General features: G+C 58.3%; 2 protein-coding genes across 11 annotated transcripts in view; one reads left to right on the forward strand and one right to left on the reverse strand.

The window, feature by feature from the left end:
* NIBAN2 (niban apoptosis regulator 2) overlaps positions 1-7,834 on the forward strand; it is a 58,124-nt gene extending 50,290 nt beyond the window's left edge. Inside the window, exons 6-14 of the mRNA XM_017549091.2 lie at positions 1,053-1,168; positions 1,772-1,876; positions 2,046-2,208; positions 4,108-4,295; positions 5,193-5,348; positions 5,801-5,917; positions 6,138-6,245; positions 6,359-6,470; positions 6,899-7,834. Coding sequence (XP_017404580.1) covers positions 1,053-1,168; positions 1,772-1,876; positions 2,046-2,208; positions 4,108-4,295; positions 5,193-5,348; positions 5,801-5,917; positions 6,138-6,245; positions 6,359-6,470; positions 6,899-7,485 — 1,652 coding nt within the window. The 3' untranslated portion in view covers positions 7,486-7,834. The remainder of the gene's footprint in view (positions 1-1,052; positions 1,169-1,771; positions 1,877-2,045; positions 2,209-4,107; positions 4,296-5,192; positions 5,349-5,800; positions 5,918-6,137; positions 6,246-6,358; positions 6,471-6,898) is intronic.
* Positions 7,835-10,614: 2,780 nt separating this feature from the next.
* Positions 10,615-11,972, reverse strand: part of LRSAM1 (leucine rich repeat and sterile alpha motif containing 1) — a 50,448-nt gene continuing 49,090 nt past the window's right edge. For all 10 annotated transcript variants that reach the window (XM_017549086.1, XM_017549088.1, XM_017549087.2 and 7 more), the window contains one exon: positions 10,615-11,347. In XM_017549086.1, coding sequence (XP_017404575.1) covers positions 11,222-11,347 — 126 coding nt within the window. In that variant the 3' untranslated portion in view covers positions 10,615-11,221. The remainder of the gene's footprint in view (positions 11,348-11,972) is intronic.

Genomic DNA, 11,972 nt, shown 5'->3' on the forward strand with positions numbered 1-11,972 from the left:
TTAGTAGAGACAGGGTTTCACTGTGTTGGCCAGGCCGGTCTTGAACTCCTGACCTCGTGATCCCCCGCCTTGGCCTCCCAAAATGCTGGAATTACAAGTGTGAGCCACTGCACTCAGCCTAGCTTCATTCTTTAACAAAGTTATTCAATCATCTGTGCCAGGTACTGACCTAGACTTGGCAGTGAACAGGGCAGACCCCAGGCCTGGTGGGGCAGCCAGCGGGCTCCTCAGTTATTGATAAAAAGTTTGGCCAGGGCAGTGCTGGGCCCTGCTCTCCCATCCGTATACTGTGGCCCATGGAGCCCCACAGTGGGTCTGTGAGGCCAGGCCACGGTCACTGTTTGTTCAGAAGAGGAAACAGGCCTTCTCAGCGATCTAGAACCAGGCTCAGCAACCTATGGCCTGTGGGCTCCAATCAGCCAATCACCTGTTTTTGTCCACAAAGCTCATCAGTAGAGGCACGCTCGTTTGTTTCTGGATGGTCGGTGGCTGTTTCTGTGCGGTGACAGTAGAGGCGAGCATTGCAGGAGGGGTTTTATGGCCTGCAGGGCTGAGAACAGCTACTGTCTAGCCTGTTCCAGGCAAAGTTCGAAGGGCCATGGTCCAGCAGTAAGGCAGAAACGGGGCTAGAACAAGGGTCTCTGGGTGCCTCTAGGGCCATTCTGGGTGGCCGCTCATGGGATGGGAGCTTCCAGTCCTGGCTCTGCCACCCTCTGCCCTGTGACCCTGTGCCCGTGGCCTGGCCTCCAGCCGGTTCGCTCTTCTTCTGTAAAGCCAGGTGAACGATAGTGTCCAGGCCTTGGGGTGGTTGGGAGGATTTCAGGAGCTAAGGAGGAGGCAAGGGGGGCTGCCTCGCTGCTGTTGGTGGTGGGGTCATTACCGTTCTTGCTGTCAGATACAATCATGACTGCTCTGATGACCACAAGGGCACTGGGGGGGTCCCAGCCGCCCCTCCCGCTGTATGTGTGGGGAGGTTCTGGTGAGTCATCAGCTGGTCTTGTTAGAGGCCACTGGGCCATCTGCTGACCTCTCCCGCTCCCTCTCCTGGGCAGGAATCCCCGAGGACTCCAAGGTGGAGGGCCCCGCATTCACAGATGCCATCCGCATGTACCGCCAGTCCAAGGAGCTGTATGGCACCTGGGAGATGCTGTGTGGGAATGAGGTGCAGGTGAGGCTAGGCGGGCTGGGGATGAGACCTCGGAAGTCATGTGAGGACCCAGCAGGGGAGGGCGGGGGTGCTGCATACAGACACGGGGTTCTGGGGTGCTGCCGGTTTGGAAGATGACTAGCTTAGATTTGGACAGGCTCAGGGCCCATGCAAATAGAGATACTTGCTATTTTATTCATCACTTACTGAGCACCTGAGCACTTACCCTGGACGAGGCATCGGGGTGAAGGTGGGAACCATATGGACACATCCCTGGCCCTCAGGGAGCTCTCTGTCTAGCAGGAGAAACAGACATTCAGCAAATCAATGCACACTTCCATGTGCAAAGCAGGCAGGGAGTGTGGTATTCCAGGTGGGGGAGACAGCATGTGCAAAGGCCCTGGGGCTGGCCCCCAAGTCTGATGATCCTGCAGGACACCCGGGTAGATCCATCAGGACCTGTGAAAATGAAGCTCAGGAGAGAGGGGGCAGTGTGGGGGTGGAGCAGTGGGCCAGGCCTGGTGGAGGTGGGGACTGGAGTGCCCCACTTGCAAGAATGCGGAGAGAAACAGGCCACCTGAGCGTGCTTCTACCCCTGCACTGGCTTGTGCCTCCTCAATCTAGATCCTGAGCAACCTGGTGATGGAGGAGCTGGGCCCCGAGCTGAAGGCAGAGCTCGCCCCGCGGCTGAAGGGGAAACCACAGGAGCGGCAGCGGCAGTGGATCCAGGTGGGTGGGCCTGGGGCCCTGGAGTGGGGGTGGGACTGTAGCTGGCACAGTGCCCTCAGCCCTGGTGCCAGGACCTGCAGCTGGCAAGGCGCCCTCAGCCCTGGTGCCGGGACCTGCAGCTGGTGCAGTACCCTCAGCCCCGGTGCCGATGCAGCTGCTCTGCCCACAGATCTCGGACGCCGTGTACCGCATGGTATACGAACAGGCTAAGGCACGCTTTGAGGAGGTGCTAGCCAAGGTGCAGCAGGCACGGCCGGCCATGAAGGCCGTCATCCGCACAGACATGGACCAAATCATCACCTCCAAGGAGCACCTTGCCAGCAAGATCCGAGGTAGGTGCCACCCCCATGTCTGATGGGCCCTCCATGATCCATGTAAGTTTCACAGCAATGACTTGCTCATTGATCATTTATAAAAATTTGAGTCAATTTCTTCAGCACTGCCTGGGAAGAAAAAAAAAATTAGGGTCAAATCTGCACTGTGGTCCTCCAACCCCTGTGAGCTGTTTTGTGGCTATGATTTCTATAAACTCAGATCTTGAACATAAAAATTTTTGATCAGTAGGTTCAAGCCTTCCACCCCTGCCCCGGAGATGGAGTTTCACTCAGTCGCCTAGGCTGGAGTGTGGTGGTGTGATATCAGCTCACTGCAACCCCTGCCTCTTGGGTTAAGCGATTCTCCTGCCTCAGCCTCCCAAGTAGCTGGGATTACAGGTGCATGCCACCATGACCGACTAATTTTTTGTATTATTAGTAGAGATGGGGGTTTCACCGTGTTGGCCAGGCTGGTCTTGAACTCCTGACCTCAGGTGATCCACCTGCCTCGGCCTCCCAAAGTGCTGGGAGTACAGGCATGTGCCACCACGCCAATTTTGTATTTTTAGTAGAGATGGGGTTTCTTCATGTTGGCCAGGCTGGACTCGAATTCCCGATCTCAGGTGATCCACCCTCCTCGGCCCCCCATAGTGCTGGGATTACAGGTATGAGCCACCTTGCCCAGCCTTTTTGCTTATTTTTAATTGAATTACTAAGATTTTTTCCTATAGACTTGTTTGAGCTCCCTTATATATTCTGATTATTAATCTCTTGTTAAATGGCAGTTTTCTTAGTTTTTTGCCATCATTGTTTTGGAAAGATCAGGGATCAATCTCAGAAAACCTTGTCATTTTTCCTGCATGGATTTCTCATCTTGATCACTGTTTCTCTGGAATCATTCAGCTTGCTAATCTTGCCCCCAGTGGTTTTCTTTAAAAATAATATTGGTGGCTCATACCTGTAATCCCAGCACTTTGGAAGACCAAAGCAGGAGGATCACTTGACCCCAGGAGTTTGAGACCAGCTGGATAACATAGTGAGACCCTGCCTCTTAAAATAATAATAATACTGAGCGCAGTGGCTCATACCTATAATCCCAGCACTTTGGGAGGCCGAGGTGGGCAGATCACCTGAGGTTGGGAGTTTGCGACCAGCCTGGCTAATATGGTGAAACTTTGTATCTACTAAAAATACAAAAAATTAGCTGGGCGTGTTGGCGTGCGCCTGTAGTCCCAGCTACTTGGGAGGCTGGGGCAGGAGAATCGCTTTAACCCAGGAGGCGAGGTTTGCAGTGAGCCGAGGTCGCACCACCACACTCCAGCCTGGGCGACAGCGTGACTTCAAAAAATTGCCAGGCGTGGTGGTGTACACCTGTATTCCTAGCTACTTGGGAGGCTGAGGCAGAAGAATCACTTGAACCCGGGAGGCAGTGGTTGCAGTGAGCTGAGATCATGCCATTGCATTCCAGCCTGGGCGACAGGATGAGACTGTCTCAAAAATTAATAGGAGTAATAATAATGGGAAGAGAGTTGGGGGAGGGCTGAAAAATTACTTTTTGGGTACCTAGCTTACCTGGGTGATGAGATCAATTTTACACAAAACCTCAGCATCGCACAGTATACCCATGGAACAAACCTGCACATGCACCCCCTGAATCTTTAAAAGTTGAAATAAAAATGATAACAACATTGGGAGGCTGAGGTGGGAGGATTGCTCGAGCCCAGGAGTGTGAGGCTGCAGGGAGTGACGCACTCCAGCCTGGGCAATCTCCCATTGGATTAAGACCCTGTCTCAAATAAAATAATAGTAAGAATATAACAATAATAGTAAAACAGTAGCCTCAGCATCTGGGTTCCAGTAGAGCTGGGAGCTGCTCCTCAGGGACCCCCTGCTGACCCGGCTCCCTTCCCGGCACAGCCTTCATCCTCCCCAAGGCAGAGGTGTGCGTCCGGAACCACGTCCAGCCCTACATCACGTCCATCTTGGAGGCCCTGATGGTGCCCACCAGCCAGGGCTTCACTGAAGTGCGGGACGTCTTCTTCAAGGAGGTCACGGACATGAACCTGAACGTCATCAATGAGGGTGGCATTGACAAGCTGGGAGAGGTGAGGCTGGCGCCGCCCCTGGGAGGGGGTCTCCTGAGTGTGGGTCTGGTCTGTCCCTGAGGGCCCTGTGTGACTCAGGGCAGTCATTCCCCTCCAGGCTGTCCCTGTAGACCGGGAGGGGCTGCTGGGGACTAGGGGCCGAGGCCGTGGGGCCTGCAGTTAGAGGAAAGGGGGAACACCAACTCCCTGCCATTAGCCTTTATAAACCAAGAGTGGTGAGAAAATAGAAAAGAATTCAACAGAGAAGGAAGGAGGGAAGGAGAGGAGGGGAGAGGGATGGAAGGGCTTCAGGCGGAGCGATGAGATGGACAACGCAGAATTCACAAGGCACACGCCCTCCAAACGGAGACAGCCATCGCCCACCGTTGACCTCAGTTACCTGGCTCTCGGGGTGGATGTCCTTCCACAGTCCCCTTCTTGGAGCCCATGTAATTGCCAGATTAAATTTATCCTGTATCTTAGTTTCCTCCTCTATACTCTGAAATGCGGGGGTCCACAGACCATAATAATCTCAGAATCTGAGACCTGGAGAGGACCTTGGAGAGCATGAAAGCTAACTCCCAATTCTGAAGCTGAGGAAACCGAGGCTCAGAGAGGGTAAATGGCTTGGCCAAGGTCACCCAGCAGCCCAGGAGGGATGAGGCGCTTCTCCCAGCACCCAGGCTGCCTCTCCACAATGCTGCGCCTCTGGACCACGCCCCCCGTGCCCTCAGAGCCTCATCCTTCTGTCCTGGGCTCTCCTGGGTTTACCTTTGTGGCCACCAGCACCAGGTGGTCATCCCTGGCAGCAGGCGCCAGCCCCTGGGCCGGGACTTCGAAGACCCAGGTAAAATGTGTGTGTGGGGGCCGCCTGGCCATGGGGTGGCCCCACTCAGTCACCGCGTCCCACCCCTGCAGTACATGGAGAAGCTGTCCCGGCTGGCGTTCCACCCCCTGAAGATGCACAGCTGCTACGAGAAGATGGAGTCACTGCGTCTGGACGGGCTGCAGCAGCGGTTCGATGTGTCCAGCACGTCGGTGTTCAAGCAGCGAGCCCAGATCCACATGCGGGAGGTAGACCCGAGACTGCCACCCCCACCCCTACTCTACCCACTGCCTTCCACAGGCCCCTCACCTGGGGGGAGGGGTCCCCTCTGCTCCATCCCTGCCATGCCATAGCCACGCTTGCCAGGCACGCACTCTCCTCCTCTGCTCAGAACATCTGTGCCTCTGCCCACCTGGCTAATTCTGACTCATTTCCCAGGTCTCAGAGACCCCTTCCTCCGGGAAGCTCTCCTTGCTCCCCCTAGCCCCTTCCCACGTTTCCTGTGGTCTTAAGGCAGGGACTGGCCCCAGCGTGCAGTGCTGTGAGTGGGCGAATGAGTGAGGGGGCACAGACTGCTCACCATGCTGCCCTGGCAGGCCTCGGGGTGGGAGGCTGGCTGAGGGTGAGGACCCCTCAGCAGCATCCAGGAAGGGGCTGTGGTCTCCCTGGGGGCTTCATGGGTCCGTGATGTGCCCCGCAGCAAATGGACAATGCTGTGTATACCTTCGAGACCCTCCTGCACCAGGAGCTGGGGAAGGGGCCCACCAAGGAGGAGCTGTGCAAGTCCATCCAGCGGGTCCTGGAGCGGGTGCTGAAGGTGAGCGGCCCCATGCCCTGCCTTGGACTGTCCGAGGCAAGGCCAAGCCCTGAGCCCCATCCCCGGCCACCACCGGGACTGCTGTCCCTGCAAGGGGGCATCATGGTCCTCTTGTGTGTATGAGGACTTGGAGGTTTGGGTCAGACCACTGGCCTCGTCCTAACCTCAGGGCCAGTGGAGCCCATGACTGGCAGGCCCTTGACCCCCTTGTTCCCTGCAGAAATATGACTATGACAGCAGCTCCGTGCGGAAGAAGTTCTTCCGGGAGGCGCTGCTGCAGATCAGCATCCCGTTCCTGCTCAAGAAGCTGGCCCCCACCTGCAAGTCGGTGAGCGGCCCCCACCCACTCCAGCCGTGTGGGCCCCGGGTAGGGGGTGGAGCGTGCAGACCTCCCTTTACCCCAGGCCCTGACCTCTCATCTCTGCCACCCCACCCGGGCAGGAGCTGCCCCGGTTCCAGGAGCTGATCTTCGAGGACTTTGCCAGGTTCATCCTGGTGGAGAACACGTACGAGGAGGTGGTGCTGCAGACTGTCATGAAGGACATCCTGCAGGGTGGGTGCTGTCCAGGGCGGGACTGTGGCCGGGGGGATGCTGGGGGGCAGCTGAGAGGTGGTGGCAGGTGAGGGGGTCAGCTAAAGCACAAAAAAAAGAGCCCAGACTTGCACCTGGGGGCTGGGTGAAGCCCCCTGTTCGCTGTGTGGCCCCAGGAGTGGCCTTAGCCTTGCATCTCTGTGCCTTAGTTTCTTCTCCAGTCCTTGTCTTTGCTGAGAGGGTCAGATGAGTGATGAGATGATACATGGTCACCAGGCTGGGCCCGGAGTTAGCATCCCAACCTTGCTGCTTTCAGCAGTGAGGCCTGGAATGAGTCACATCCACAGACGCCCAGGGTGGGATGAGACCGGTCTCCTTTGAGCAGAGTCCAGCACGGGGCAGCCGTGGGATCAGTGCTGTGTCCTGACTCTCCCACTGTGGCCCTGCAGCTGTGAAGGAGGCCGCAGTGCAGAGGAAGCACAACCTGTACCGGGACAGCATGGTCATGCACAACAGCGACCCCAACCTGCACCTGCTGGCCGAGGGCGCCCCCATCGACTGGAGTGAGGAGTACAGCAACAGTAGTGGGGGCGGCAGCCCCAGCCCGAGCTCCCCGGAGGCAGCCACCCTCTCGGAAAAACGACGGCGCGCCAAGCAGGTGGTCTCCGTGGTCCAGGATGAGGAGGCAGGGATGCCCTTCGAGGCTGGCCCTGAGTCACCATCACCCACGTCCCCGGACAGTGTCACCGAGATCCGAGGCCTGCTGGCCCAAGGTCTGCGGGCTGAGAGTCCCCCGCCGGCCAGCCCCCTGCCCAACGGGGCCCCCGCCAGGGAGAGTCCCCAGCCCGAGGCTGCTCCCGAGGCCTCCTCGCCACCTGACTCACCCCTCCAGCATCTCTTGCCTGGAAAGGCTGTGGACTTTGGGCCCCCCAAGCCCAGTGACCAGGAGACCGGAGAGCAGGTATCCAGCCCCGGCAGCCACCCTGCCCTCCACACCACCACCGAGGACAGTGCAGGGGTGCAGACTGAGTTCTAGGCCCGTGGGTCCCAGGCTGCTGCACACCGCACCGGCCACTCCCTTCGGGGCCCAGGCAGGTCTGGCTCTGGGGAGGGCACCCTGGTCTGTGCCTTGTGGGTAGAGGTAGGACAGGGCAGTGTGGCACCGCCAGGGGTCGGGAGGAGCGGGCCTGCCTGAGTCACTTTATTGGGTTCAGCCAACACTTTATTGCTCCCTGTTTCCTCTTCTATGGGATGATCTCAAACGCAGGGGCTGGTTTTGGGGTTTTCCTGCTTGTGCCGAGGGCTGGACACTGCTAGGAGGCTGGAAAGCCCCTCCTTTCCTGTCTCGTGGCCTCTGTCCCCTTGTGGGTGCTGCAAAGCCCCTCCTTTCCTGTCCTGTGGCCTCTGTCCCCTCGTGGGTGCTGCTAACCTTCCTGGAGAGAGGGAGGTGGAAGCTGGTGTGAAGCCAGTACGTTCCTGCCCACTCACCCAGGGGCTGGCTGGGCTAGGACGGGGAGCAGGGAGCGCTGCGGCCCCTGGCCCTGCTCCTTCCAAAGTTGTTAGGGGTGGACCCAGCCTCACTTTCCCCACCATTCCGGTGGGAAGGGGAAGGAGGGGGTCTTCAGGTTGGAGCCAGGCTGGGGGTGCTGGGGGGAGGGATGGGATTTGGGGGGGCGCCTTGCGGGGTGGGTAGAATGAGAAAGACCCAGAACGTGCAGGTGTGAGGAAGGGAAGTGTCCCGAGGGAAGGAGGGGTCCCCAGGGAGGCTGGGAGTGAGTGAATGAGGCTGAGATGGCAGCGAGGGTTGGGGGGAGCCTGAAGTTTTGCCTGTGCACCCCCTTCTCTGGCCCCAGCCTGCCTCCGTCCTGACCACCCACCCTCCAGGTCTCCCTCGGGTCCCCGTCCTACTGGTGCTTGGGGAAGGGAGTGGGAGCAAGGGGTATAGTGGGGTTGGAGTCCACTGTCTTATCAGCCACCTCACTGGTTGCCTAGGGAGCCGGGTGGGGCCCCTGAGGGGTGTGGGGTACTCCCTGAAGGTCTGGGGTCCGGCTTTGCTTTAATCTCTGCTGCCTCTCAGTCACCAAGTCACCTTCCCCTGAAAATCCAGGCCCCTCTTTGGATGTCCTTGTCACTTTGGGTCTGGCTGTTGTCCCTCCTCAGCTTCTTGTTCCTGGGACAAGGGTCAAGCCAGGACAGCCCTGGCCTGGCAACCCCCACCCCAGAGCCCCCCAGACCTCCTCCCCTGCTGCTTTGCAGCGGGTAGGGAAGAAATGGGCTCCTTCAGGGTCCTGAGGTGGGGTCTCCTCCCAGCCCTGCATCCTCCATGCCCTAGACCTGCTCCCCAGAGGAGGGGCCTTGACCCACAGTGGTGCCTGGCACTCAGGGACCCCCCAGCCCCCCAAGCCCTGGTCTCTAGCGCCTCTCTCCCCTCTCGTACTGAAGATCTGTGCCTCTAGTGCCTTTTGGGGGGTTCCCATCATCCCCCCGATATTGTATTGAAAATATTATGCACACTGTTCATGCTTCTACTAATCAATAAACGCTTTATTTAAAGCCAGTTGCCTTGAGTTGTGCTGCAGGGGTAGAGGCAGCTTCCTCAGCCAGACCGGTGCCAGGTGCCCCTCAGGCAGCCTTGGGCAATGGTGAGGCTCAGAGGGACAGCGGCAGGCAGCAGCTTCAAGGCCATTCAGGACCCTGGGGTGCTCATAGTGGGGTGGGCCCAGGATCGGGCTGGATCCATCAACACTCCCGATCACACACTAGTGTTTACCAAGCGTTCACTGTGGGCCAAACACAGTGTGTATGGGAACAGGAGCCTCGAGGTGGCTCCAGAAAGTAGACACTGCTGTCACCACCATTTCACTAATGTGTAAACTGAGGCCTAGGAAGGTGGGGAACCTGGGCCAAGCTTATGGGGCACTGGAACACCCCTCAAGCCCCTGCAGCTGTTGGGTATAGGTTGCCCCACCTATGGGTAAAAGCATGTCCTTATTGGATGGGGTGGCAGCCAGTCGCCTTGGGGAACATTGGCTTCCCTGGTGCCAGCCTGTCCGTGGCATCCTAGGGCTTGGGCCTGAGCCTCCCTTGGTCAACAAGGGCCGAGGTACAAGACAGGGCTGCATGGTATTTCCCATCAGCCTCAGCGGGGTAACGTATGGAACACAGGGATGTGGCTGTGCCTTGCTGTTGTCCTCGGCAGGTCACTGAGCCTCAAGCTCTTCCATGAGGCCTCCCTGGGCTAGTGGGAGTAGAAGAAGATCTGCAAAGCGCTGTGCTCCAGGAGGTAGCTCCACCTGCCTCGGTCTCTCCCCCTTGGCAAGTTGAACCCAGGAGGGTGTTGGGAGGGTGAACCGAGGGTGCCGACATGGGAAAAGGCCACCCAACTCCTGCCTGGGAAACAGGACCCGCACAACAAAGAGTGGTCACCCGCGTTCCATGCACAGGACTGATGGTCTCAGGGAGGGGGAAACAGGCCTGGGTGTAGGGACTTTTCTGCCACCCCAGAACCTGAACCTTCCTGCCTACACCCATGGATGTTGTACTTGGGGCAAGCACTCAGCACCCCCTGGAGGCCACTAGCTGAAACTGAGGCCCAAACACTGGCCAGGGTCACTAGGCTGGAGGTAGAGCCCAGGTGCTCCCTGCCATGTGCCCAAGGTAGAGGCTCCCCTGGCTCAACACCAGCTGCCAGAAAATGCATAATCAACGTGCACCCCTGCAGTGAGTGCGAGTGTATATGGCTCCTAGAACTGTGCAGGGACCGACCTGCACAACTGCACACGTTTGAGGGTGAGGAAGCTTCTGGGCCTCAAACCCCACATCACCATGTCCCAGTTGCAAGGCCCTAGGCATTTACCCCCATCAGCCTCAGCTGCCTCATTGGGATAAAGTACGGAACACACAGCCCGCCCACAGGGCTCCTCCGCTCAGAGGCACAGGCTGCAACCATGACCAGCTCTGGCTGCCTCTCGGTGCCTTCCCTCTGGGCCCCAATCTCTCCACCTCAAGATGGCTCTACCGACCTCTCCTTTCAACTGAGGGGCAGTGCGCTCCTGGTTCCTTCCCCAAGTAGAGGTGCCCTCTGTCCTAGCCCCATCCCCAGACCTCATCCCCTCCCATTCCCGGGCTCCCATGAGGACCCTGCAATGACTCTGGCCAGAAGCATGCTGAAGATGGGTTTATTGACACCCCTACTTTGGATCAAGCCACATGGTGTGAGGAGGGACAGTTGCAGAGAGCAGGAGGGCCCCAGTGTGCTGGGAAGCAGCAGAGAGGGAGGCCCAGGGGTGCCAGCACCACTGTGAGCATAGGCCTGCACTGCTTGCCTTCCCAGGATGGCCCCCACGGCCACGGCCTCCCCTCACCGATCTGGGCCCTCCTGCTCACTCCCCACATGCAGAGCGGGACAGGACTGTGCATGGTCCCCAGATGAGGACCCAAGCTCCGGAAGGAGCAGAATGACCTTCAGTCAGAGAACTTGGGAGGCAGCAGATCCATGATTAGGCTGGGATGCTGGCTCCCAGGCTCGGGTGGTGGTGCAGCGGCCCGTCCAGCCGCGGCCCCAGGGACCATTCAGACTGGTGGTGTCATGGATCAGGAGCACCTCTGCCTGGCCCAGAGGTGCTTGGAGCTCAAGGTGGGGGCTCCTGGGCAGTGGGGAAAGGGCCCAGGGTAGGGGGGACCTCGTATGAGTCTGACTGGCGCAAGGCTGAGCAGAAGCCTGGGGCTCACAGTGACTGAGGCAGGGCCAGGCCAAGGTGGGCGGGCAGCACTCAGCTGCTGTGGTAGATCCGGAGGCGCTGGACAATGTCCTGGCGGCACAGCGGGCAGGTGCGCAGTGGTTGGCAGCACTGCTGGCAGCAGCAGACATGGCCACAGTTGAGGAAGATCATCTGGGCCTGGGGAGGGAGAGTGAGAGCGTGTGGCCAGCCCTGCCGCGTTCCAGGAGTCCCAGGCCCCATGTCCTTTTTTTTGAGGCAGTCTTGTTCTGTCACCCAGGCAGGAGTGCAGTAGCACGATCCTGGTTCACTGCAACCTTGCCCTCCCGGGTTCAAATGATTCTCCTGCCTCAGACTCCCAAGCAGCTGGGACTATGAGCGTGTGCCACAATGCCCAGGTAATTTTTTTGTATTTTTAGTAGAGACAGAGTTACAAACTGTTCTCAAACTCCTGACCCCAAGTGATCTGGCTGTCTGGGCCTCCCGAACTGTTGGGATTACAGGCGTGAGCCACCATGCCCAGCCCCCTTCATATTCTTTACCATCTTTACCATAAGCACCCGACAGTGGGGCGCCCAGGCATTTGAACACCACAGAAACAAAACAGGCATGGACGAAAGGGGTAACCTAGCCCTTCTGTTAGCAGTTCGCTATTTCTCTAAGTCTGTAAAAAATAAAAATACCTATATGCCCCAACTTTTTTTTCTTTTGAGATGGAGTCTTGCTCTGTCACAGCCTACAGTGCAATGGCTGGATCTCAGCTCACTGCAGCCTCTGCCTCCCAGGTAGCTGGGACTACAGCACA

The sequence above is a fragment of the Cebus imitator genome, unplaced genomic scaffold, assembly GCF_001604975.1.
Source record: "Cebus imitator isolate Cc_AM_T3 unplaced genomic scaffold, Cebus_imitator-1.0 Scaffold216, whole genome shotgun sequence".
NCBI classification, from domain to species: Eukaryota; Metazoa; Chordata; class Mammalia; order Primates; family Cebidae; genus Cebus; species Cebus imitator.